The 25,497-nt window shown below is 43.9% G+C and overlaps 2 protein-coding genes across 3 annotated transcripts in view; one reads left to right on the top strand and one right to left on the bottom strand.

Annotated features, from left to right (window-relative positions):
* The window catches only part of PCGF6 (polycomb group ring finger 6), a 32,016-nt gene extending 29,019 nt beyond the window's left edge, over positions 1–2,997 (top strand). For both annotated transcript variants that reach the window (XM_034663210.1, XM_002913896.3), the window contains exon 10: positions 1,771–2,997. Coding sequence is in view for 1 of the 2 variants with exons in the window: in XM_002913896.3 (XP_002913942.3) it covers positions 1,771–1,827 (57 nt within the window). In the remaining variant the exon portion in view is untranslated. The remainder of the gene's footprint in view (positions 1–1,770) is intronic.
* An 8,138-nt stretch (positions 2,998–11,135) lies between these two features.
* On the bottom strand, positions 11,136–23,703 carry INA (internexin neuronal intermediate filament protein alpha). The gene is made up of 3 exons (XM_002913895.4): positions 22,484–23,703; positions 14,501–14,625; positions 11,136–13,150 (listed from the first exon to the last, which is right to left on the bottom strand). Exons 1-3 carry the CDS (start codon positions 23,546–23,548, stop codon positions 12,838–12,840), a joined length of 1,503 nt encoding a protein of 500 aa, XP_002913941.2. The 5' UTR covers positions 23,549–23,703; the 3' UTR covers positions 11,136–12,837.
* Positions 23,704–25,497: the final 1,794 nt, after the last annotated feature.

The following is a 25,497-nucleotide window of genomic DNA, read 5'->3' as shown; positions in this document are numbered from 1 at the left end:
GATAAAAACATCTAAATATAAAATATAAATAATATTTATATCTATGTATATAGAGTATAAATATAATAGACATATAGATTTGAATTATAATTAATTTCATAAAATGTGATTTTATACATGTATACATACATAAAGTTCTGAGGTTTTAAAACAGCTTGTAAGCTACACTTTCAGTTTGATATCTCAGCATGTATATTGTTTTGCAAGTGATGTTTTCATTTCTGAAACATGATAACCATATGCAGAAAATTAACATTTTGTAAAATGTAATTTGTATTCTTGTGAGAAGGTTGATAGAATCTTTCTATTTGTGTTGTAATACAAATTCATTTACTTTGATTAGACTAATTAGTCTAGAATAGATCTGATGTCCATGGGCCGATCATAGTATGAGATTATGTTTTATTTGGGTTATTCTGTGTTTTAAATATTTTTGAGTTTAAATTCCTGTAGCAAGGCCTCTGGTCTCTGGTTTACCAGTGGTCTCAGCATTCCCTGTGGACTCACATACCTCACTCACATATTCATCTATGTTACTTTCCTGGCCCTTGTGGGCATTTGAATTTGTGAACCCTTTTCTAGAGTTCTGGTGAGTTTTCACTGGAGTTGCTAGGAACGGAGTCCAGATTGCACTGACTTGTGTAGTGAATGAGAAATGAGGAAGTAGCGCCATGGAAAAGCCTAACAAGAAAGAGAGAGAGCAATAGCTAGAACGTGATTGGAAATGCAAGACATGCATGCCACCCTTCCCTCTCTCTGTGTTGCTCAGTCAGCCCATTGCTCATGGTACACTTCCCTAATGAGTCTTAGTTTTTAGCTAGTTTTCCAGTTCACAGTAGATTAAAAATAGTACCTTAAAAAGGTAGATTCCTTGCTGGATGGAGACTTGGTGAGAACACAAAGGATTAAGATCTAATATCAAAAGAGGAAACAGAAACCCAAAAAAGCAGATGAAAAGATTCAGAAACACAGTATCTAAAGTCATTTACTATATGGTTAAGTTGCCGGTGACTGAAGACATCACTGTGTTACAGAACAGTATAGTTACTGTACATAATGACGGCTCTGGGTATCAGAGAAAGGTTAGGGGGATGCCTGGCTGGATCAGTCAGTAAAGCATGCCACTCTCATTCTCAGGGTCTCAGGGTCTTGAGTTCAAGCCCCACACTGAGTGTGGAATCCTACTTAAAAAATAACAAAACAGAAAGGTTGAATTGTGTTGTGAACACTCTTTTAGATGGAGTTAAAATGTATGATGAACAGGTAAGAGTTGCAGAGCTTTCTTAGAATAGTAGTAGGAAATAAATGTATCATTTCTTACCTGATCCATGATGCTTATGATAATTGAGTCTTCAGGGAAGCCCTATACTTGGGGTGTCTGTTTTTTTTATTATTATTAGCATGTAATGTATTATTTGTTTCAGGGGTACGTGGGTTGCCTCTTAAGTAGTCTGTGCAGAAGGAAAGGTATATCTCTTTTAGTTCTTTTCAGAGAACTGCTTAGCCGTAAACAACCCTGGCGAGTTATGGAGTTTCAGAATTACCTACCGAAAGTCATTAAAAAGGCCCATTGTCAGGGAATGTTTGGTGATGAGATGAATATGAATAAGCAAGTTTATTTATCTGGGACCCTTTATTTTCTTTAAATCAAAGAATTTCACATTAGTGTTGAGCTATGAAAAATAAACCATATCTGACTTAACTTAATCATTTACACAGCTGGTTTTCAAATAACTGCAAAACACTTCTTTTTTTTTTTTTCCTTTTCAGGATGGTCTGCTGGTCCTTCATTATGGTCTTGTAGTTTCCCCCTTAAAAATTACTTGAAGATTCTGGCAGCATTAGGAAGAGGGAAACAAAATAAGGAGGCTTCTTCAGGATTGCATTTCACCAAAGATTTCCACAAAACATGTAATCGCTACCACTTTGTGCTGTTTGAGACATAACTTATCTATTTTCAGCACCAAGATTCATCGCATTTATAAGTACAATTTGGAATGACGGAATGCATCTGTTTTACTAGAGACTATATACAAAAAAGCATCCATAGCTCAGGGGGAAATTTTCAAAGCATTAAATTTTTAAATTCCTTGGATTTCAAATACTTTGACATTGATTTTGCTTCCTAATCTTTGAGGTAAATCGGTTACTGTTTTCTTCTTTGTTGAGCCATATTCCTTTCAGGTTGGTGGTTAGGATTCTGCTCTCTGAAATGGTATCAGTTGGGCAGTCATCCTTTTGGAAAAGAAGTATGCTTTTGAACTGAAGACTCAAAGCCAGTCTTTGCTAGACTACAGAGTGTACCTCTCAGACAAAGACCAAAACTATTGACCACTTTTGTATGTTGCCATCGTTTCTTGAACTTGTATCTTTCATTTACCAGCAATACTACTACAGAGATGATATTTACTTCTAAAAGGGATGAATTGTCATTCTGTGTGGAGAGACTGTCTCCTGCAGGGTTTGTGGCCTGTCCTGAAGCCTTCAGTTTGCTGAACACTTCTGTAACAGATCTTTCAACAAGGGGTGCCTCTTTGAAACATTATTTTTATTATTTGAATGTTAATTTGATTAACATTCATTTGATTTGAGTACGTAGTTTGGTTGTCAGTACCTTGTAATGCCACTGCTTCTGAAAGTAATAAAGAAACTTGAGTGAATTTGCAAGTTTACAGAATACTTATTCATTGTTTCCTCAATAAGTCAATTTAATGTTCATTTTCCCATTTGTCACTGGGATAAAGAATACGGGTGTTTGAGAGTTCACTCACATGCAAAGATTTCAGTTTTAAATGTTATTTTGCCTAAAATTAGCATTGTGATGCTTTCTAAAAAAATATTTTATAGACCCTGTTTCACTATAAAATTTCCAAGTCTGCATAGAAACAATTACAAATGAATAAGGTTTGGCAATTGTTTTGTAAAAAATTTGTGAATTGTATATAAATCTCTTCTAACATTTAATTAAAAATTTTAATAAAAATTTATTTTAACCTATTTTGAGATGTTCATATTTATTGTGGATTGGAACAAAAATAACAAAAATTCTTTAAGAGATAAGGTATCCAAATTAAACTGCCATCAAATAGATATTTTATAAGCATCTTCACTGATTTTACTAGATGCTGTTACTTGACTGACAGTGGACAGAATAGCAACCATGGAATTCATTGCCTCTTAAATATTTCTTGCCCACATTACTTGCTGTTTGTATTCTTGTCCCATGTTAACATATCTGTGTCAGGGATCCCCAAACTACCTTTAGGTTAGTGGTTCACTAGAAGAACTCATTATACTTATGCTTATAGTTTATCACAGTGAAAGGATACAGATTAAAGTCAGCAAAGGGAAAAGATGTGTACTGCAGAATCCAGGAGAAACCAGGCACAAAGCTTTCAGTTGCCTTCTCCCCACGGAGACAGTTTTTAATTCCTTCAGTGATGATATGTGACGTGTGGGAACTGTTGCCAACCAGGGAAGCTCACCTGAGCCTTAGTGTCCAGAGTCTTTAGTGGGAATCAGTCATGCAGTGTCCATATGATTGACTCAGCCATTGAGAGTCCAGCACCCACCCAGTGGTTAAACTGATACAACATGTCCCAGGCCCCAGGTATACAAAAATAGGCATTCACCATAAGTCACATTGTTAGAATAAACTATCTGGTGTGGCCCAAGGTCTCAAGCCTACAAAGACAGGATATTCCGAGGTAATTATTTGATAAATACTTCTGCAATGAACAAAAAGAATTTATCGCTTATTAGATATTGTATGGACAAGATTAAAATTAAAGGGGTGGTCTGCTTCAAGGAACTCACAGCCTATGGGTTACACATAGCTCTCAGAATCTTAATAAAAGGCAGATACTGGTATATACTATTGGAATCACAAAGAGGGCCACCTGGGTGGCTCAGATGAGCGTCTGCCTTAAGCTCAGTTTGTCATCCCAAGGTCCTGGGATCAAGTTCCGCATTGGGCTCCCTGCTCCTGGGATCGAGCCCCGCATTGGCGGGGGGGGGTCCCCTGTTCACTGGAGAGCCTGCTTCTCCCTCTCCTGCCACTCCCCCTGCTTGTGCTCTCTCACCCTCTCTGTCAAATAAATAAATAAAATCTTTTTTAAAAAAAAAAGTCGCAGAGAGCTCTACCCTTTCTTTCTTTGCTCCCTCTGGACTTGACCTCCAAGAATCCCAAAGAACTAAGTCATATATCGTCATATCTATTTGACCTATCGCTACTACTGGGCAGTCAACAAAGAATGCTAATTGATTGTCTTTCAAATCTGTACCCCCTAAAATCAATATGATCTTGGGCCTCATCAACAGAAATACAGTTTCAGATCAAGGGAGATAATACTTATTAACTCCCAATTCATGTTGTGTCCCGTTCTGGGTAGCATACACAACTACTGAGAGATGAGAGGGTAATGGGATAGGGAATAAAGACCTAGGGCAAAAACAAGGACAAGGGTTAAGCAATTGCTTATGGTTAACTTGGAGAAGCTAAAACTTAGGGGTAAGACAATACAAGGTAGCTGTCTTCAAATAACCAGAGGGTCAAAGACTTAGATGTGGGAAAAGCACAAACAGGAACAAACAAATGCTGACTTCTTGCCTTGGGTCAGCTCGGCTGCCATCACCGGCAGCTTGCACTTAGTTTAGATGAAATAAGGTCAAAGTTTTTTTTCAAAAGGAATTCTTACTAGAAACCGAATTAAATACCCAAATCTGCATGAATCAGGTATATGAAGTGCATATCCGAGAGCCCAACTTCCGTGGCTAAAAATAGATTTATTTGGCATAGCTGCAGGTCCCTTTGTTTTTGCCTAAGCCCTCTCTGAGGTGATACTGAGCAAAGATGCTCAGAAGGGTCGTTTGTGGTAGTTGTAGTTTGGCAGACTGTGTGCTTGCCAGGTTTCTCAGTGCCTCCCTTAATTGCCATCCCAATCTTTTCTTTCTAGTACAGGCCAAAGTCATTTCCTGTGACCTTGGGCTTCACTGAGCTTCCCCTCTGCTCCTACTGCATTGCGCTTCCCTCTTGATTCAGATACATTCTCATCTTGTTCCTGACAATTCCTTCTCTAGACTCCAAACTAACACAGATTTGCGCGCGCACGCGTGCACACACACACACGCACACCCCCCCCACACACAATGACTCTCCTACAGTGACTTTGAATTCTTGAAAGTAATGCCTCTGACCCATTTATCTGTCCTATTTATCTTGCTCAAAGTATATCCTCTGTGATTCAATCCTAGATGAATATTCTTGTAGGATCACCAAGTTGTAATTGACTTATCAAATATATGTGCGACTAATTTTTAATTTTTAATTTTTTTTCTTTAAAGTTCTAATAGTTGCAACCTCTGTGAGTAGAGAAGATTCAAGCAGATGTTGATTCTGAATGTTCATCTTTGTTTTCTTTAGTAGGCCGTGACCAAAGAGTAGGTCCTCATTTTTATCCTTTTTAGTATGTTCTGCACATGAGTTTGATGATTGGCCTCTCTTCAAAACTGGACTGATGAAATCTTTTATTACCTATTGAGATGAATAGTCATTTGACAAATGAAATGTCATATTGATCTCCTAAAAGCTTGCCAAGTATTTACTTACATGGAATGGACATTATGATTTAATCTTTACTACATTTTGATTTTGTTCTAATGGTGTCTATGGTTTTACAGAGGTCCTTATTGTGATACTCTTTCCATTTAAATGAGAACAGATTCTTTTTTTCCTTCGGATGTTTCTAAGAAAATGTTTTCCCAAGAGAAAAGCTGATTAGATAATATTTTAAATTAGAGATTGAAGAAGACAAAGGTTGCCAGGACAGATTTTTTTTTCCTCCAAAAAAAGACATAGAGGCAGTATTGCATAGTGGTTAAGGACATGAATTTTGAAGCCAGACTGCCTGGCTTTGATTCCCAGCTTTGCTACTTGCAAGCTATATGATCTCGGACATGTATAATTTCTCCGAGCTGTAGTTTTTCTTACCTGTAAACAGGGACAAAGGAACCTAACTCAAAGAGCTGTTATGAGAACGAATGAATATGTAAAGCATTCAGGACCACAGCTGGCATACAGCCTACTACCAAGTTCAAATATGGTCTCTATGTAGTCACTTCTTAGAATACTTTGCTGAATTAGTTCCTTTCTAATGAGGAAGGGGGTCCACTAATATTAAAAGATTGATGTTGAACCATTTATTATTTTTCCTGTCTTTGTTCATCTCCTTCTTTGGATAACCAGGACGGGGGTGGGGACACAGGCTCTGAAGTCAGACCTGGATTCTGTTTTCACCCTAACTCTAGTCTTGGCTCTGCTGCTTATACTTTGCAGACTAGGTTAGTCCAAAGGCAATTTCACTTGCCAGGAGTTCCTTTTGCTGAACTCCAGGCTGGCTTGAGGTAAAGATCAAAGATCGTCTAGCCCTGAAGGACTTCAGAAATTGTATATGCCACGTATGAATCCTTATGCCAGGAAATCATGGGAAATGATTACACTTCTCAGTTATTCATACTTACAGATTAACAGATGAACCTCAGTGAGTTAAATTTGTTTTATTTTGTTTTAATTTTGAGTAGGCTCCACGCCCAATGTGGAGCTTGAACTCACGATCCTGAGATTAGCAGTCACGTGCTGTACTGACTAAGCCAGCCAGGCGCCCCTTAAATTTGTTTTAGGGACACCTGGCTGGCTCAGTCAGTAGAGTGTGCAGCTCTCGATCTCAGGGTCTTGAATTTGAGCCCCACATTGGGCATAAAGATTATTTTTAAAAATATTTAATAAGCACTTCCAAGAAAAAATACTTTTTGCCCAGGGCAATAATCGGCAATCAACTAGACCTGCTACTGATTGTATTCCAAAACTCCAGCCCTTATGCTAATGACTTTGGCTACGCTCTGCTAACATTCTATATCCCCTATGAGTAAGAACATACGATAGAGCTGGAATGAAGTGTCTCAGACCTACACAGCAAAGACCACTTACCTCACCAAGGGAGAGAGTAGCCATGGGGTGATCCACGGTAATTAATCGATGAGGAAGGGGGTCTGGAGACCCCTCCAAGATCAATCTTCATTTTTCTCTGTATCCTGAGCTTTATTTATTTGGAATCACTGAAGAATTGTGGAAACATAAATCTTTAAACATCTGCAGTGTGACTCACTGTGTCTTATTACAATCCTAGGGTATGTGTCTGTGTGTTTCAAGGGATGGTAAGAGAGAATTTATAAATTTTAGCTACTCACGACCCCCATCTAGTAAGCGTGTGGAGCATAAAAACATGAGCTCAATCAAAGCATCTAAAAGATCAATAGAGGAGGAGAGAAGCCATTTGATCTACATACTAAGTGTTTTTTTCATCATTCAAGGATTTGCAGCGAGGGATGGTAATTTAATAAAAACAATCCTTTGGCTGGATTCAGGAGCATGTACCCCTTTTGTAAAGGGCATATCCATATGAGATATTTGAAAATAACAAAGCCATGATGACAAATGTAAACTGTACATTAAATTTGAACATGTGCCAAAGCCAGTAGTAGGGTATGTTCTATAAAGAAAAACAAAATTTCACATATGAGCTCTATTTTAAGATCCTACAAAGCCCCTCTCAGTTTTTTTCCATTTTAAGTTACTGTGCTTCCAGGCATACCAGCTTATTTGGTTCTTAGGGGAAAAAATGTATTCTTATGATTTCGATGTTTTTCAGGATCTTAGAGATTTCTGATGATATTATAATAAAAATAATCTCAACTGGAAATCAATGATGGGTGCTCATGAGCAAAAACCAATTCCAGCTATTGTTTCTTTTGTTTACATCCAGGGGTATTCCTGGCTTTTTCTCCAGGTTCTGTTTTGGAATCAATACTCTTATTAGATCTGGCTGATGTCGTCCTAATGGAATTCCTTCTAACGGAGATTGACCCAGGGTGGCTGTAGATAATGGTCTCAGCTGGAGCAGAAGGTATAGTAGACTTTGTAATTATATTTTTCTGAGAGTTCCATAAATTCTCTATCAGTGGATTTTTTAAGTTGAGGTGAAATTTACATGCTATAAAATTAGTCGTTTTAAAGTGAACAATTCAGTGGCAGTTAGCCTGTTCACAATGCTATGCAGCTACCACCTCAGCCCAAAATAAACCCCAAACCCACAGAATAGTTACCCCCCCCAGCACCCCCTCTCTTTAGCCCTGGCAACTACCAATCCGCTCTCTGTTCCAATGAATTTTTTAAAGACTTATTTAAAGAGAGAAAGCACGCACAAGGCGGAGGGGCAGAGGGAGAGGGAGAGAAAGTCTCAAGCAGACTCCACGCACTGAGTGCGGAGCCCAGCACGGGGCTCAATCTCAAGACCCGAGACCATGGCCTGAACCGAAACGAAGAGTCAGACGTCATACCGACTGCTCCACTCAGGCACCGCCCAGTGAATTTTCAAATACATTTTAAAAACTATTTCATGTTTGCCTCTAGAGTCATGGATGGCAGTCCTGGACTCTCTGCTTGTGTTCACAAGTAAGTTGTAGAAGTTTATCTGCAGGACTATATGTGACTTGCATTGTGTCTTGAGCTAAAATTTGGACTCTGGCTTCCAGACAATTGCTCAGATCTTGCCCCCTCTTTAGCCAGTGCAGTAAAATGAATCCTAACTATCCTGACTTTATTACCTCTTGAGGAATTGTCCCTTCTGCAATATCCCCTCATTTCCAGGCCCTTTGATAACTGAGCTGCAGAATTTCCTTCACAAAATTATTTTTTAAAACTCCTTTTTAACAATTAGGTAATAGCATCCAATTCTATTTAGTTTTTTTTTTAATTTTATTTATTTATTTGACAGAGATAGAGACAGCCAGTGAGAGAGGGAACACAAGCAGGGGGAGTGGGAGAGGAAGAAGCAGGCTCATAGCAGAAGAGCCTGATGTGGCTCGATCCCAGAACGCCGGGATCACGCCCTGAGCCGAAGGCAGACGCTTAACCGCTGTGCCACCCAGGCGCCCCTCTATTTAGTTTTTAGTAGGAGGTGACTCAGTCAGATGGGCTCAGAGCCCAGTTTTGAGCTGTCACAACCTCACTGCAATGCAGGAAGCTAATAGGTTCAGGAAGTCTGCAAAGTATAGCAGTTTGCCTATGGGACTTGGTGTTGTCAAAGGTTTCTGGGGCAGAAAAACCTTAAGTAAAACCCAGTGAGGAAGGGGGGAAAAAGAGGATAAAAATAAAGATTTTTACTCCCTCAAGTGAGAGAACTTTCTTTTACATAGGGAGGCAATTAGGAAAGAGAAGCAAGCACGGCAGTCCGAAGACCAAGGTTCAAATCCCTGCGCTCTTATTCTGTGACATTAGACAAGGGCTTTAACCTCGTCATTCCAAGGCTCTATTTCTTTATTTGTAAAATGGGTCTACAAATACTACCTAAAGAGTGGTTGTGAGGTTTAAATGAGATAATTCTGTTTACAGCCTACCACTGTGTCTGACACACAGTAGGCAGGTACTGAATAAATTAAAGCTGTTTTTAGTCCCAGGATGCAAGGGATCTCTTTGTCTAATCAATCTGAACATCGTATCAGTTATCACTAATGTGCCTTGTGGACAGGCTTCCCCACAATCTCACAAACTCACTGTGTTGTCCTGTTCTGTCATTAACAGTTGGTGTTGCCTGCTTCCCCTTCCCTTCTCCTCCCTGCTTTGTGATTCTGAACACTGTTTCCTTGTTACTGTAATTGTCCTGATTTAATAATTTATCAACTCCATAAGATGCTTTTAATTCTTTATAAATGAGCTCATGGCAAATAGTGGCAACTCATTGAAAATAGGAGATATAAATTAGAGCTAGGAATTATATAAATGTAATAAAAGGGTGGTGGCTTTGCGTCCAGAAGGATCCATTCACGATATGGTGTTCTTAGAAGTGGCAACCAATATCTGTATTGCAAACCCCTGTATTGATGAGATTATTATTGTTCCTTAATAGGTCCTAAAAGATGCTTAACTGTTATAAAACTCTCATTGTTGGTATGGGACTAACATATCTTTTCCCAAGCAGTATGATGAATGTACCTTTGTGTGACATGCGAGTGCTCTTAGCCAGACGCACTGAGAATGCCAGACTCATTCAGGATTCAGCAAGCTCCAGCATCATACCAGCATCAGTGTATTCCCCTCTTTTAGTCTCCATCCTGGAACCTGACATGGCTTTTGGAATCCCAACTTGGAGTCCATGGGCTTCTGGACACCGTAGGTAGGTGGTTTGACACAAAGACCCAAGCTCCTTGATATGTACAAAGTTTTGTGTGTGTATTTTTCTGGGAAAAGTGTCCATAGTTTTCTCCAAGGGGTCTGTAATCCATAAAAGGTTAAGAATCATTACAGTAGAGGCAAATTCTATTATTGCTGCCTATGTTCTATTTAATATATGGGTTCTGCAGAAGTGTAACCCCGTCTTCAGAAAAAGAGAAAAGATTCTCACTGTTTGGAACTACCTTTTATCATATGCATTCTGCCACTTCATCCTCAGAAATGCTCAAGTTAAGCTAGTTAAATCATTAACTAGGCAAGAATATGTTGTTTTGCACCATTTGTTTGGTTTGATTTCTCAACTCTCTGCCATAAACTGTCCACTTAGTGCATTTTGTGTTTCAGACAGTGTAAACACAGGCAGACTCTATCACTCTAAAGGCTTGGCAAAGGGAAAAAACCTCTAAATGTGGATGCAAGGAGCAGAGAATATACAATTCCCAAATTATTTGGGGTACAGCTGTCTCACTGAACCAAAACAGTGCTTCTCTCTCTCTCTCTCTCCTTTTAAAAGATTTTATTTATTTGAGAGAGAGTGCATGAGCAGGGGGAGGGGCAGAGGGAGAGGAAGAAGCAGACTCCCCGCTGAGCAGGGAGCCCATCATGGGGCTCGATCCCAGGACCCTGAGTTTATGACCTGAGCTGAAGGCAGACGCTTAACCAATGGAACCACCCAGGCACTCGTCTCTCTCTGTTTTTAAGTAAGCTTTAGGCCCAACATGGGGCTTGAACTCACAACCCTGAGGTGGAGTCACATGCTCTACCAACTAAGCCAGCCAGGCGCCCCCAAAACAGCACTTTCCTGTTAACAGTAGCAGCAAAAACCACAGAACACAAGTCATGTTGGTGGGATTCGTGTGACTTTTAATTCTTATCTTACTAATGTTTTACAGTAAGTGCGGGGAGTAAGGACACGGATGGAGTGAGGGAAAGGAAGAAGAGAAAGTATCTGTCCAGTTCCTTGAACCGTTAAGGCAGGTCCTAGGATAAGAAAGTTCAGTAAAAGCATCACACCCTTTCACAACAGCACTTTCAATGGAAGTGTGTGACAGAGACACGGCAACTCTTTAGTCTGGTGGAAGGGACTGGAGGAGAGAATTAGCCCTACGTCAAACTTGGCACATGTGGAAGACGGGGCAATGCGGCTGCTGCCTGGTTGGGCAGGTGGAGAGCGGGCTCTCCAGAGCGTACTTCCTAACTCTGGAATAGGAGCACGTACGCATGCACCTTCTCCAGCCTGAGCGTTGCTGCCTCTGCGGTAGGTAAAGAAGACCCACCAACCATGCAGCAATGGGAAAACCGTGGGGCAGGACTCTTGCAGAAAAGAGAAAGATTTCTTTTTTACGTTTGCTGGTGGTGTTGATTGACCAGAGGCGATTCCTTTTACTTTGGGGCAGTAGCATTGTGTCCTGGGGGTAACGTAATTACCCTTAGCACTCTCAGAAGGCAGAGGAGAGTGAAAGCAAGGTCTCTCTAGGACCGAGACAGTGGGAAAGGGGCTACGTGGGTTCTGGAGTAAGGGCGTGAAACAGCTAATTCTAGATCACCACAAATGAACTCACACAGATCAATGGGACCTTGGCTTTTCCCATTCACACAAATACCTCTTCTAGCTTCTACGACTAAATCTAAGGTCAGCTTAATCACAGCTCGGGGCACTATGGCCGTGTTTCTAAAGTTGAAGTGAACAACTACATTCTTAATAAAGTACTTTTTCCCCTCCTAAATAAATGGATTTGAATAAGCTGAAAGCCTAAAGTCTAGGGAATCTTTTCATTATTTGTCGGGGACAACCCTTAAAACTCATCACTGCCATTTTTCTTCACTTACAGAATTGGAAGGATGTGGAACGGGCAGGGAGAAGTCATGACACGAATCACAGAAATGCTCAACATGCATCTAATTTTATCCATTGAACAAAGAGAGCTAAAGGGGGCAAGTTCTTATGAGAAGAACCTAACTGTGTTTAAGGGGGAAGAATACGACACTAGCCTTTTTTTTTTCCTGAAGGGGAGAAAAGGAGAGATGGAATTGCGAGGGGTGGGAGGAAGTGTCTGTCAAACAAACACCTACCACTTGTGAAGCAGTTTTGTCAGATGGAGTCGGATGTGGACCATTGGTTTATCTTTGGCAGTGACCTTATGTTTTAGGTACCTAGAAGGAGACTATATAGCTGGGTGATGTCTGGGTAGAGTGAGCGAATATAAGTTTTCATTTCAATTCACAGCAAATGATGATGATCACAGATTTAGCACCTTAGTCTGTACTTCCTCTGTACCCGAATCATCGAACGCTGCGAAGCCTGAGCTTTAGGGGAGAAAGCTGAGTTCTTAGATAACTCCTCTGTGATTGCTCAAGGACTGCACTTTGCTCCAACCTAAGGGCTGGTTTTCTTATTAGAGAAAGTGAAGTATTCGATGCTAACTAGGAGACTGAAGCCTTGAAGACATTTTATAGTGGTGACAGGTGTTTTGGTTCAGGAATAGGCTCTTTAACAAGTCAAATGCATATTATCCCCTCTTAAGCATTAATTTTTTTTTTAAGCAACAGAATTATATTTTTTGGCTTGAAATGGTGCTTTCTTCTATAACTGATTTCTCGGTTTTCTTAGTAGATATTACTGTCTCCTCCAGTATTTCTTCAAAACTTTCCCCTATCTGGGAGGTTTTCTTAGAGGCTGCCTTAGAAGCCTCCTCCTCCTCCTCCTCCTCTTTCTTAAGAGACAGCCCCGTGGATGAGACTTTGGTGGTTGCAGAACTGAGGAGTCTAGGCGGGAGCAGATAAGCTGGATTGGGGGGTGGATTCAGCCCTGAAATGCTTAATCCACTGGTGCTAAAACGTGTCTCCTCGCCTTCCAGCAGTTTCCTGTAAATCCAATGAGAAAAAGTATTAGGAAGTCAACTTGTAATTTTTTTTTTAAAAAAGAACTTAACCCTCCAGTTTCTATTCATTTTAGAAAGATTCCATAAGACCCTGCAGTTTCTTTGTGAGGTTGAGACCAATAAATATTGACTTCCAAGGTTCAAAGACTTGGAGTTTATCTAGCACATGCATACACATGTGCGTGTACATGCTTCCGTGCATGTGCGGACACACCACACACACACACACACACACACTCACACATCTTTAGCATCAGCTGTGTTGAAAGCTCTGTCAGAGGGAAACCTATCCTCTTCACAGATAGGTTCAAAAAGGAATTTTTGTACATTTCCCCTTGGCCTCATCACACCCATTTTTGGCACATAGGAGCCTACAAAGCTCTAGGGAGAAGTAATTTTACTAATTAAAACCTTAAGAGCAACAGGGATAAAGAGGTGAGAAATCCACAGTGGAGGGATGAGCTGCTGCATTCAGCCCGAAGTTGAGATTTGTACTTTCTCAACGTAGAGGAGGACAAAGGGAATGGAACAAGCAACTTCAAAAACCAGTGAGTACAACTGTTTCAGATACCAGACGTTTTCTCAGCCTAACCTAACCAGCATCGTAAGAGTGGCCCCAATGCCTTCTCTAATCTCTAATAATTTTTATCATCTTTTCTTTAAAATCAGAAACTCAGGACACTATCAGAAACTCTTGGAGTTTTGTTTTGAAGAGGTATACATACTGTAAAAGAAAAAAAATTCTTAGATCTGGATAGAAGCTGGGCTCTTCCCTTTACCAGCACTGTGACTCAGAACAAGTTACATGGTCAGTCTGTGGTTCAAGTTTCCTGGTCTGAAAAATGGAAATAATATGACCAGATACCTAGATAATTTAAATATAGTTTCTAATATAGTGCCTGGCGCATAGTAACCATTCAAAAAATAGTAGCTACTGTTATTACCTTTTTTTTAAAGGTAAATATTCACTTGAACATTGTTTCAGTAGAAATCCAAAGGGATACCTCACCTATTAGGACGTTCCATGTTGTATAAGCCCTATTTTTAAAAGTTAGAATCTGATGGGTTTTATTTCAACCTCTGGATACTCAGTTATCTCCTTCCATGCTAGCAGAGGTAGGCAGACTACTCCAGGACGAGTAAGGTGGAGTTGGGATATAAAGAAGCTGAGGGACAGAGGAGTCAGCTCACCTGGAAGGGGCTGGGGATGACTTTCCTCCTCCCTTCTCACCCATCAGAAATCGGAGAGACTATAAAACCACTTAGCCACTTATTTGGGTAGCTGTGCCCCAGGTGGCTGGATCTGCTCGGGTGAGCATGTCCTCTGAAATACCTGTAAGCTGCTATCTCAATATCCAGAGCCATTTTGACATTCAGCAAGTCCTGGTATTCCCGAAGGTGGCGTGCCATCTCACTCTTGGTGTTCCTCAGGTCATTCTCTAGCTGCCCGATGCTATCCTGAAAAGTGACATATCCAACATATTTGAACCAGCTGAAATTTCAGTGAGATTTCCACAAAGCAAGGATTCTCAACCCTGACTGCACATTAACAATCCAGGCCTGTCCCCCAGCCCAGATGCTGATTCATTTGTTCTGGGGTGGGGTCCCAACCTCTGCATTCTTTCATAAGGTCCCCAGGAGATTCGGATGCATGGTAAGGGCTGGGAACTTCTACTGCGAGGCATGTGGATCTCAAAAGCGCACCAGGGGGCTATTTTCTCTCTCTCGTTACACTTACACCTGAAACTAATACCACACTGTATATTAACTGACTGGAATTTAAGTAAAAACTTCAAACAAAACAAAACAAAAACCCCTTACTTCTCATCCCTCCCTTGCTTGTTGCACTGCTGCTGAATAATTCAGTTGTTGCCTGTCCCTTCCAAAACCCACAGCCTCAGGTTAGGAGCTTAGACTCAGAAAATTCCAACTGTGAAAAGCACAGAGAGGACAGCAAGTCTTTTCTGCCTCCATCCGTTTTGATGGTTTCCTGGAAGTCTGCTACTCGATCACCTTACTGAAAGCATTTTACGCGACACATAAGAAGGAAGCAGAAATACTCCACAGAATTTTTTTAATCCAAATGGCAGATTGAAATTATATTTTTAAGAAAGAAACTAGGGGGCACCCGAATGGCTCAGTCGGTTGGGTAGCCGGCTCTTGATTTCGGTTCAGGTCATGATCTCGGGGTCGTGAGATCAAGCCCTGCTCTGGGCTGTGCACTCACTGTAGAGTCAGCTTGGGCTTCTCTCCCTCTGCCCCTCCTCCCACTTGAGCTTGCTCTCTCTCTCTCTCTCTCCCCCAAATAAATAAGTAAATAAAATCTTTAAAAATATATATATAAATAAAAAGGAAACTAGGCCCATATAACAGTTTTGCTCCAAATTCTTTCGGGTGCAAACCCAGACACAGAAGAAAAATAGCTTACAATTTTTTTCTTAAGATTGATTTATTTGAGAGAGAGAGAGAGAGTGCACGAACGCATGCGTGCACACTCGGTTAAGGGTGGGGGGGGTTGGCACGCAGGGGCAGAGGGAGGGAAACTTCAAGTAGGCTCCCCACTGAGTGCAGAGCCCAACTCTGGGCTTGATTCCATGACCCATGAGATCACGACCTGAGCTAAAACTAAGAGTCCGAGGCCTACCTAAATGAGCCACCCAGGCGCCCCCAGAGAGTCTTTTAAAAACACAGCAGATCCAGTTGCTCACCTGCTGGAAGCCCTCTAACAGCCTGACAATAAAGTCCAAACTCCTAAGCACGACCTATGCTACTGGCCTTGCTTAAAGTGTTTCAGCTAGCCTGGCTTTCTCTTTTGCTCCTTAAACTTATTAAGTTCATTCCTGTTCCAGGCCCTTTAGGCTAGCTACTTCCTCTGTTTGGAATGTTCTGTAGTAGGTCTCTGTGGCCAAAGATTCAGTTCAAATGCCCTCTACTCAGTCCTCCTTTGGGTCCAATTTAAGTACACTTCCCACCCCGATCTAGCACGCTATTTTACCCCAAGCCAGCACAGTGGCTAGCCCATGAAGGGGCTTTGTTGCAAACGAGAAAAAGGCACCTCCAGCAGGAGGACAAACTAGAAGAAAGTGGCCGCTCTGCTCTTAGCTCTTATCGTTATCTGAAATTTTCTCGTTCGTTCATTACTAGTTTATTTTCTGTCGCCTTTCTCTGGCTCATGGCTTTCCACCTAGGCACTGCTGACATGTGGGGCCTAATTCTTTGCTGTGGGGGCTGTGCTGTGAATGCTGGATGGTTAGCAGCAGCCCTGACCTCCGCCCACTAGTAGCACGCACCCTCCCTCCTGGTTGTGATAACCAGCGATGTCCCCAGGCATTGCTAAATGTCCCCCAGAAGGCAAGTCACTCCTGTCGGAGAACTACTGCTCTAGAATGTAATTTATGTGGAAAGGGGGGCTGATTCCGTTTGGTTCATCCCTGGAAGCCCAGAGCCTAGCACAATGCACCGTGGAGAAGCTCCGTGAGCAATCATTAAATGAACGAACGGTGCTACGTGAGCACTTCTTGTCCTCTGACCTGAAAAGATGTGAGCAAACAACCCACATCATTCAGTTGCAACTTTGTCGACATGAAGGACACGTAATCGAGAGTATCTTTCGTGAAACAGTAATGCAGACAAACATCAGAAACCTCAAGGAGTAAGTGGGGGGGGGGGTCCTCGTAACTTCCCTCATGTGGACGACGAAGTGACGGTGGAAAGCAGGGCTGATAACATGGGGGGGGTGGTGCAAACCCCCAAATCAGGAGAATCTGCAGAAAGAATGCAAATTCATACCTCCTACCTGTTCTATAAATATTGACGGGAATGCCGCAAAGGAGAGACTCAATATACTGATGGGTACGGAGCAAGGAATGACAAGCAGTGGGGAAAATGCGTTATTACACGGACAGTGATGGAAATATTCCAAAGTGTGTTAAGAGATCATAAGGGCTTAAAGTGATTTTTACCAAACATTTTACCTGATGGTTGGTAATTGAGGTTAAACTAACCTACAAGCAAGTCTGCTAGTGATGCGCTGAGGGTAAGAGAAGCAATATTACTGTGGTAAAGGGGAAAGGGAGAAAGGGGAGGAAGACTTCTCCGTATGCAAAGGACAGGAGAAATGAAATCTGAGGAAAGAGGAGGATTTCATCAGGATCTTTGGCTTGCATTTCTTGCCCTGCCTCAAATATCTAATACACTTCAGTCAGTTTTCTATATTTCAGTTTCTTCAAAATTTCCATTTCTACATATAGAAAATTATAATATTTGTTCTTTTCTGAGGTGTTCTGTGATTCTCAAGTTAGGATTCCAATTTAAGGCACCTCACATTATTGTATGAGTCCATTATCTATTAAATTAGATAACAGGCATTTAAACAGCATTTGTCACGTAGACATTGCTCAATAAATTATTGTTATAGAGTCATACCATCTGACTCTATACCCTTTTTAATCATATGGATAAATTAATTATGAGCCCTCCCTACAACCCCTTGGATTATTAAGGAAAGCAATGTATAATAAAACTTTTAATATTAGATAGTTGAAGGCATATTCCTTGAAGCATCTGATAGTTTTTAAATAATGATTCTGAATAAAAAGCCTTTCTAAAGGGGCTTGTACCATTTAAAAAAAATACTCATTTATTGAAGTAATCTCTACATCCAACATGGGGCTCAAACTCAGGACCCTGAAATCAAGAGCGGCACGCTCCGACTGAACCATCCAGGTGCCCCAGGGGGCGGGGGGTACCAATCTTAATTAGGACATAAACATAATGCAGCTTTTCTTAGCAGCTACAGGTTATGATAATGATCAATTACTTTTCTATAATTCTATGATGTCCTTTATCCTTCAGGTCAACTGAAGTATACCAGATTGTATATTTCTACCCTAAATGGCCCCAAAGAGCAGTGTTTGCATTAGTGCTTGCTACTTATTGGTTTTCTTTGTTCTGAGAGTTGAACTAATGCTACTAGTTCTCGTCGATGCCTGACTCCATTGGTCCCTCTTCTCTATCTTGCAGCATGCTTGAAATTTAAAAGACAAAGTGCTTTAGAATCATGTAAAGTAAGAATGAATACGTTAGGGCCATCAGAGGGGTCAACTTCCCTATATGTGATTTGGACATGGACGTTTTGTCTCATTAGCAGGTTAATAAGGTCCTTTTTATTTTTTTTAAAAGATTTTATTTATTTATTTGACAGAGATAGAGACAACCAGCGAGAGAGGGAACACAAGCAGGGGGAGTGGGAGAGGAAGAAGCAGGCTTATAGCGGAGGAGCCTTATGTGGGGCTCGATCCCATAACACTGGGATCACACCCTGAGACGAAGGCAGACGCTTAATGACTCCACCACCCAGGCGCCCCAATAAGGTCCTTTTTAAAACAACATTTTTGTTTCAGAGCTGTGTTTGATGGATAAAAAGATTGGGAGCTGAGTTCTAGATAGACGAATTTCCTTGAAATTTTATGTTACACATTTCACACGTCTACTTTATGGATGGGAGTAGACAAACAGCATGACTCTGCTCCTTTCAGAAGGAACTGGGCTGACTGCTGACCATTGCTCTTCAACACCTAGTCCCTTTGTTTGCACCCTCTTCAGCCCACACCAGACTGTCTCGCATTGCCCTTCAAAAGCCCTGCCAAGATGGCCTCCAGCTGGAAATTTGAGCGGAGCACTGCAGTCTGCCCCCACCCCCAACCACGCAGCTGCTGCTGGCTTAGCCTGAGGGAATGGCAGAGGCACTCCCAGTTCCAGCTGGGGTCCCTCCTGGAGTAGTAGCTAAGTGCTGAGCATCTTCCCAAGCGCTGGAAAGATGGAGGCCAGGAATAAGGGAAAGACCAGGCCACACAAGCATCTGCAGTGGAGAAAAGGAACCACAAACAGTGCTCTGGATTTCATCACTTTTGGGAGCCCTCAGCCAGGTGAGCAGTAGTAGTGAGCACAGCACAGTCCGAATGAAAGAGCTCCTCCAGAATTACTGGGCGAGGAGAGAGGATTTTTATATGTGACCCACCCATATGCCTTATTCTCTCTCCTGTCTTTGCTTGCTTGCTTGCTTCCTTCCTCTCTTTCTTTTTCCCTACTGTACTTTAAGATCTTGCATTAGATGAGCTGGTTTATATTGTGAAATGTGGTTTAGGTTAGCGCACCCCCAAGTCAGCCAGAGAACAATAGGATGCAGCACTTTTACTGAAAATGCATATTCCTGGGCTGCACCTGAGAACTACTGAATCCAAATCTTTGGGAGCAGGCCTGAGAATCTTTCTGTTAAGCCCCCAAGTGACCTTGGTGGAACAATGGGTTTAGGAACTACAAGTTTACATTTATTTCTGTAGCAGAGCTTTCAAGGTGGCCTTGGTGACAGTAATACGATGAGGCAGGGAGGGGCAAAAACAAAACTAAAAACACACGGAAGAGTTAAAAAGAAAAAAGGACCAAATGTAGTTTCTTCTTGAATTCTAGTTTCAGAGATAAATCTATCAAGCCATAGATTTTTATGCAGCCAGTGTCACCCCCAATCTCCAAGAGGGCAGCCCCTTTTTGCTATTTCATTAGGTTGTATTCCAATCTCATATTGGAGAGAAGAGGGCAGACTTGGCTCATCTCCCTGGGGAGCATTAACTAATGGTGAGCTTGATTGTTCAGCAAGGTCTTTCAAGGGAAACTTTGGCTTTCCAAGACTGACCATAGTATAGGGCCAGGGCCTCCAGTATACTGCAAAAATATCCTTAGGTGTCTTTGGCAGAACAGGGCCTGTAATGGTGGTAAAGCAGCTATGCAGGAAACAGATTCACCCTGGGTCAGAAATGGAAAAGTGTTCAGCTATAGAGGGTGGCTACATTTGGCTTTTGAAGACAATGGCCCTAGCTCTTCATAATTTCTCCTGTTGCCTGATTTGGACTCTCTCATATATCATTGTGTACTTACTATGTCACCTTGAATCATACTTCACCCTTTCAAAAATGTAAAAAGCTTTCTGTTCTTGAATAGGCTGTCAGCATTCTGAGGAGGGAAAATGCGACTTTAATGGGGCTCTTCTCTGTATCTTAGAGGGTGGCAAGCTTGCAAAGGAAAATGGGCCTATCCCTAATCTCTGAAGCAGAAGAAAGAGAACAGCCTCCCATTACTGCAGTGGAAGGGGAGGGGGGTTGGGGGGAGAGGGCAAGAAAACAATGGCTGAATCTCACTGTGGAGAAAGAGGCTTTTCATCTTGGCCAACATGGCTAAAATTGTTAGAGGAAACAGCCAGAGGATTCCCTTGTGACTTCAGGCCTTGAGGATCAGCAGGTGAGGTTGTGAGCCACTCCTCAGCCTGAAGTCCCAAGGGGTAGGAAATAGCTTTCTGTTGTTTCATTTGGTCTTCCATTCCACCAGCAGGTCCACTGAGGCTCTGAAGGCGAACGCTGCTGGGGGCAGCACTGCAGAGCTGCGGATGCGGCAGTTTCTGTAGGGTTTTTGTTTGTTTGTTTCCTGCAGACTGTGTCTGGATGACCCTACTATTGTCTGACACTGAAAGCCTTTTCAAGCAAACAAAACAAGTCGGACAATACTGTCACTACCTCTCAGAATGTAGGGCTGCACCAAGCAAACAGAGGGCATGGCAAAGCCCAATGCAGATGGCAGTGTGGTTGCACAGAATTTAGCCTTTTTGTAGAAATACTGGGCTAGCCCTTCAGAAGACCACCTAGCTCATCTTTTGAGGCTTCTGGAAGAGCATATGACATCTCAGTTAACTAAATGTGATTAATTCAGGCCATGCAGGAGCTAGGCCACACCGTGAAAAATTCAAGTTACAGCTTTTGAAGCAGACTAGAAGTATTTACTTGAATAGTACTGTCATTCCAAACTACCAAAACAAATGGTCCAGGCAAGCTTTCTTCTTTTAGCAATGGGGCAGTTTATAATGGACAATAAATACCTGCACACCAATAATAATTCTTTAGCTGTAGACTAAAATAGTACTTTTGAGGTTTTACTCCTTTCTTTGTTCTATTTTATTCATGTTCCAAACCGTATTGATTTTATCAAATGTAAACTTTGATCTTAGCCAGAATGAATTATTACAAATTTCTGAATTATTACCAGCCTACCCAATGGAGCTTTGATCGGACCTTGAAAATGAACCATACTATTTAGATTCCTTCCTGCCTCTGTACCCTTTGTGGTCATAAGCCCAGAATGCCCTATATAGTAAAACTGAAGATGCAGTGGCCTTTGTTTGGAGAGAAAAGGAAGAAAGATCCAATCAATACCTTCATAGGAGCTTAGAGGACATGCAAAGATGAAAAAAAATAAGTGGCCTATGACAAAGATAGAGTCACCCATCTCTGTGATTTATCACATGCGTTGTGGATGGAAAATTGTTAAGGAGATGTGAATTTTCAAGTGGGACTTCACTGCTGCTGAGCAGATTAAGTGGTTTTTGCTAAGTGCTAAGCCATCCATGACAGTGAAAATTGATGCTGTCAATGAGGTGACCTTTGATTGCAGGTAGCCAAGATTGATGTGATGGTGTTGCAGGAGAGAAAAAAAAAAAAAACCAAAGCAGTTAATTGCCTAGAGAGTCATAACTAGGACACGAGATGGGAGACACATCATTTCTGAGATGGAATGAACTCTAAATCAGCACCGAGGACAGCGCCCCGACCATTCTCGTTTGCTAAGTGGTGTAAAGCTTTCTTTAGGGAGAAATATCACCAGTAGGTAGACAAGGAAACGCTGCGTGTGTGTGTGTGGGTGTGTTGGGAGGGGAAGAGTGTAGGGAAGAGCAGTTGTAACTAGCCCAATCACCCAGCTCCTTGGTTCCCAATCTCTACTCTTTTGAAGGCAAAAGTCAAGAAAATGATTGGGCAGAACCCTTCCCAGTTCAGTCCAGCATTCTTTTCTCTAGCGCAGACCATACTCCATAAATACCAATTCCGGGGCCCACAGAAAGCCTTTCAGAGTCAACCAAACAATCCAGACAGCCGAGACAGCACTGCCAACATGAGAGACCGGAACCCAACTGCATTGGGTTCACTCCTACTTTGGGTGGGGGACTGTTCTTCAGGTCATCAGAGTGTTAATGTCCACTTGCGGACAGGGAGGCACGATTTAGATTTTTGGATTCTGAAAAACAAGCTTAAGGGTTTTTTTCTAAAAGGGCTCGGACAGGGACATGACGGGCAAGGAAAGAGGGTGACCACGACTCTAGAATGAAAAGTGTAGACTCCAGGGCTTTTTGTTTGCCAGCGCCTCCAGTTGTGGGAAGGCGCAGGTGGGTGGGGGAGAGGACAGGACGCCCCTCCCTTTGCAGCGTTCCAGCCCTTACCTGGTAGGTAGCCACCTCTGCACTGTGCCGCTCCTCCAGCTCCAGGATCTGCCTCTCCAAGGACTCGTTGGCCCCACGTAGCCCCTCTATCTCGATGGTGCGTGCCTGTAGCTGACGCCGGTACTCATGAATCTCCTCGCGGCTTGCCCGGATGGCCTCGGTGCTGCGCGCTGCCTGCTCGTTCAGGTTGGCAAACTTGGACTTGTACCACTCCTCGGCTGACTGAAGGTTCTTGGCAGCCAGGGACTCATATTGGGCGCGGATCTCCCTCAACGCCGAACTCAGGTCTGGTTTGGCCACAGCCACGTCCACCTCGGCCGCGGCCTGCGACGATGCCTGCAGCGTGGCCAGCAGCTCGGCCACCTCCTCGTCGTGCACCTGGCGCACGAAGGCCAGCTCGTCCAGCAGCGACTCCACCTTCTTCTCCAGGTCCAGGCGGGCCAGCGTGGCGCCGTCCACGTCGCGCTGCTGCGCTTTCAGGGCGCGCTCGGCACCTTCACGCCCTCGGCTCTCCTCCTCGCAGCGAGCCCGAAGCCGCTGCACCTCCTCGGCTAGCCCGTCGCGCTCCAGCAGGGCCTGCGCGCGCGCCGAGCTCGCCTCCTCCAGCTGCGCGCGCAGGTCGCGCAGCTCGCGCTGGAAGAGCTCGCCGACGCGCGACGGTTCGGCGTGGCGCTGCCGCAGCGCAGCCAGCTCGGCCTCGAGCGCGCGGTTCTGCGTCTCCAGCTGGTGCACCTTCTCAATGAACACCGCGAAGCGGTCGTTGAGGCCCTGCAGCTGCTCCTTCTCGTTGGTGCGGATGATCTTGTACTCGTTGGTGCGCGCCGCCGCCTGACTCAGGTCCAGCCCGTCGGACGCCGGGGGCCGGCGGTAGGCCAGGCCCAGGCCAAGCGACGAGGCCGAGGAGCAGGCGGCCGAGGAGGCCACATTGCCCCGGGACAGGGACTGCGAGCGGAAGCTACCCGCGCCACCGGCGCTGGAGAGGCGCGAGGACAGGCGAGAGCCATCTCCAAACACCTTGCGGTAGGAGGAGGAGGCGCACAGGTAGTGCTCCGAGCCGAAGCTCATGGTGCCGGGACCAGGGCCGGGCGAGCGGCTGCGGCTGAAGATACTGAGCAGAGAAGAGGTGCGCCAGACGGGGCGCGGCTGGGCGGTGTGCACCGGGTTTTAAGGCGCCGGGGCTGGGGCGGCGCGTTGGGGGCGGAGCTCCTGCTCCGGGTCTGGCGGAGAGAGGAAAGGGGGGCATCCAGGAGCGGGGGCGGGGAAGCGCAGTAACAACTGCAGCTGCGCGCGCGGCGGACCTAGGGCGCGGAGACAAAGCGATTTGCGTAGAAGCCGCTCCCTGTCCGCAGCGCCCCTCCCCAAGGATTGTCTGGTTTGGAAGTACTTTAGCGGAGGGGTGCCTCAACGCCTGGGGTTTCCCATCCGAGACCACGCGGCTCTGTCGCTTCCCCTGACCCTGTCCTCTTTGCCCCCTTTAAACGCACCCGGAGTCAGGGTTTTCTGGGCGGTGTCCCGAACGCCCGCCCATCCCTCCCCGGGAGCTCCTGAGGGTGAGGCCCTGTTTCTCCAGTTAGAGTGGGGACTTTGTATCTTCCCTCAGGCTTTGTCCCTTCCCTCCGCCAGCTCGGGGTTCCCAGGGGATAGAGTGGGTCTACGTCAGAAAGCATCTTATCAGCTGTTCCTCTGCAGCTCTCGGAAGCTCCCAGGGCGGGTGGCTGGGCGGAATGCTTATGACGCCCCCGGAAAAGAGGGGAGATAGATAAAGAACACGGGCCTGAGTTGCAGATAGTAGAAGGAAGCGCAGGAAAGAGCTGGGATGGCTGCAATGGGCAAAACTAAAGTGCCCCTGACGTTTGCGTAAGTAAACAGGTTTCCCATCCGCAGATCACACGGCTTCCTTTGACCCTGTCCTCCTTGCCTCCACCCGTAGTGAGGGTTTTTCTGGGAGGTGGCCCAGGAGCTCCCGATGGGGGTGGGTTCACCACAGTCCCCACCACTCTCCACTGAATAACGCCCACCTTCTTAATTCATTTGCTTTACCTATGTGGCCCTGTAGGTATTAGAGATTTCAGGGTGTGTAAATCCTCATCTGGTTTAGGAGCACCCCTTCCTGTGAAGATCTCTGAACAAAAGAGACCTCTGCAAACATTAAACTCCAGGAGTGGGGAAGGGTGCTGGCCACAGCGCAGGCCTCCTACAACACAGGGTAGGGGTAGGAGGGTGTCAGAGAACCCGATCTGGAGAGATGAAGGCTGGGAGGAGTCAGTGTAGGATCTGTAGTGTGCACTCACCTTCTAGTTTATAGTATCTCTCAGGATGTGGCTATGGCTTAGGAGAGGGAGTTAGGGAGAACTTTTTAGTAGACTCCAGAATTCCAGACTGAAGTCCTCTTTGATTTGGAATCTTAAGGATGTATTTCTAGGACAAGTTTTAACTTCACACAGGGAAACAGTAGCTGAGACAGGCCACTAAATGAAGGGAGAAGGGGCATCCTATGGGACTTTGGAACGTACTTCTTGGCTTCATGCTTGATATCATGGAAGATGGTCAGGCCATGCCACAGCCTGTTCCCCTGGTTCCTTATCACAGACCAAGACCTGAGCTTAATTCTGTGTTCACTGGGCTCAGAGATATCTGGCGAGGTGAAGGATGGAAGAGTGCTAGCTCACCTACTGAGTAATTACTTTCTGCTAGCCATCATGCCAGAACTTTTGCATAGGTTTACTTCCTTCTGGCCACTCTTCAGGGTGGCCCTTTACCCCCATCTTAGAGATCAGAAACCAGGGCTCGGCTGCAGCTGTCTGCACAAGGTCACTAGCAAGCAAGCATACATTGTTTCCTCACTACATAATTCTACTTCTTAGAGCAATGAGGCTCTTGAAATCTCATTAATTTCCATGCAGCCAGCATAAGGCTAATAAGCGGGCTTCCGAAGAGTTTTAGCCAATAACAAAGTAGCAGGCTGGTTTATAATTCAGAGTCGGAGATGATGGGTTTGAATTGTGGCTTCTGCA

Source organism: Ailuropoda melanoleuca, chromosome 6, assembly GCF_002007445.2.
Source record: "Ailuropoda melanoleuca isolate Jingjing chromosome 6, ASM200744v2, whole genome shotgun sequence".
Classification (NCBI taxonomy): domain Eukaryota; kingdom Metazoa; phylum Chordata; class Mammalia; order Carnivora; family Ursidae; genus Ailuropoda; species Ailuropoda melanoleuca.
The sequence above is the reverse complement of the archived record's forward strand: the minus strand, read 5'-3'. Positions and strand labels throughout refer to the sequence as shown.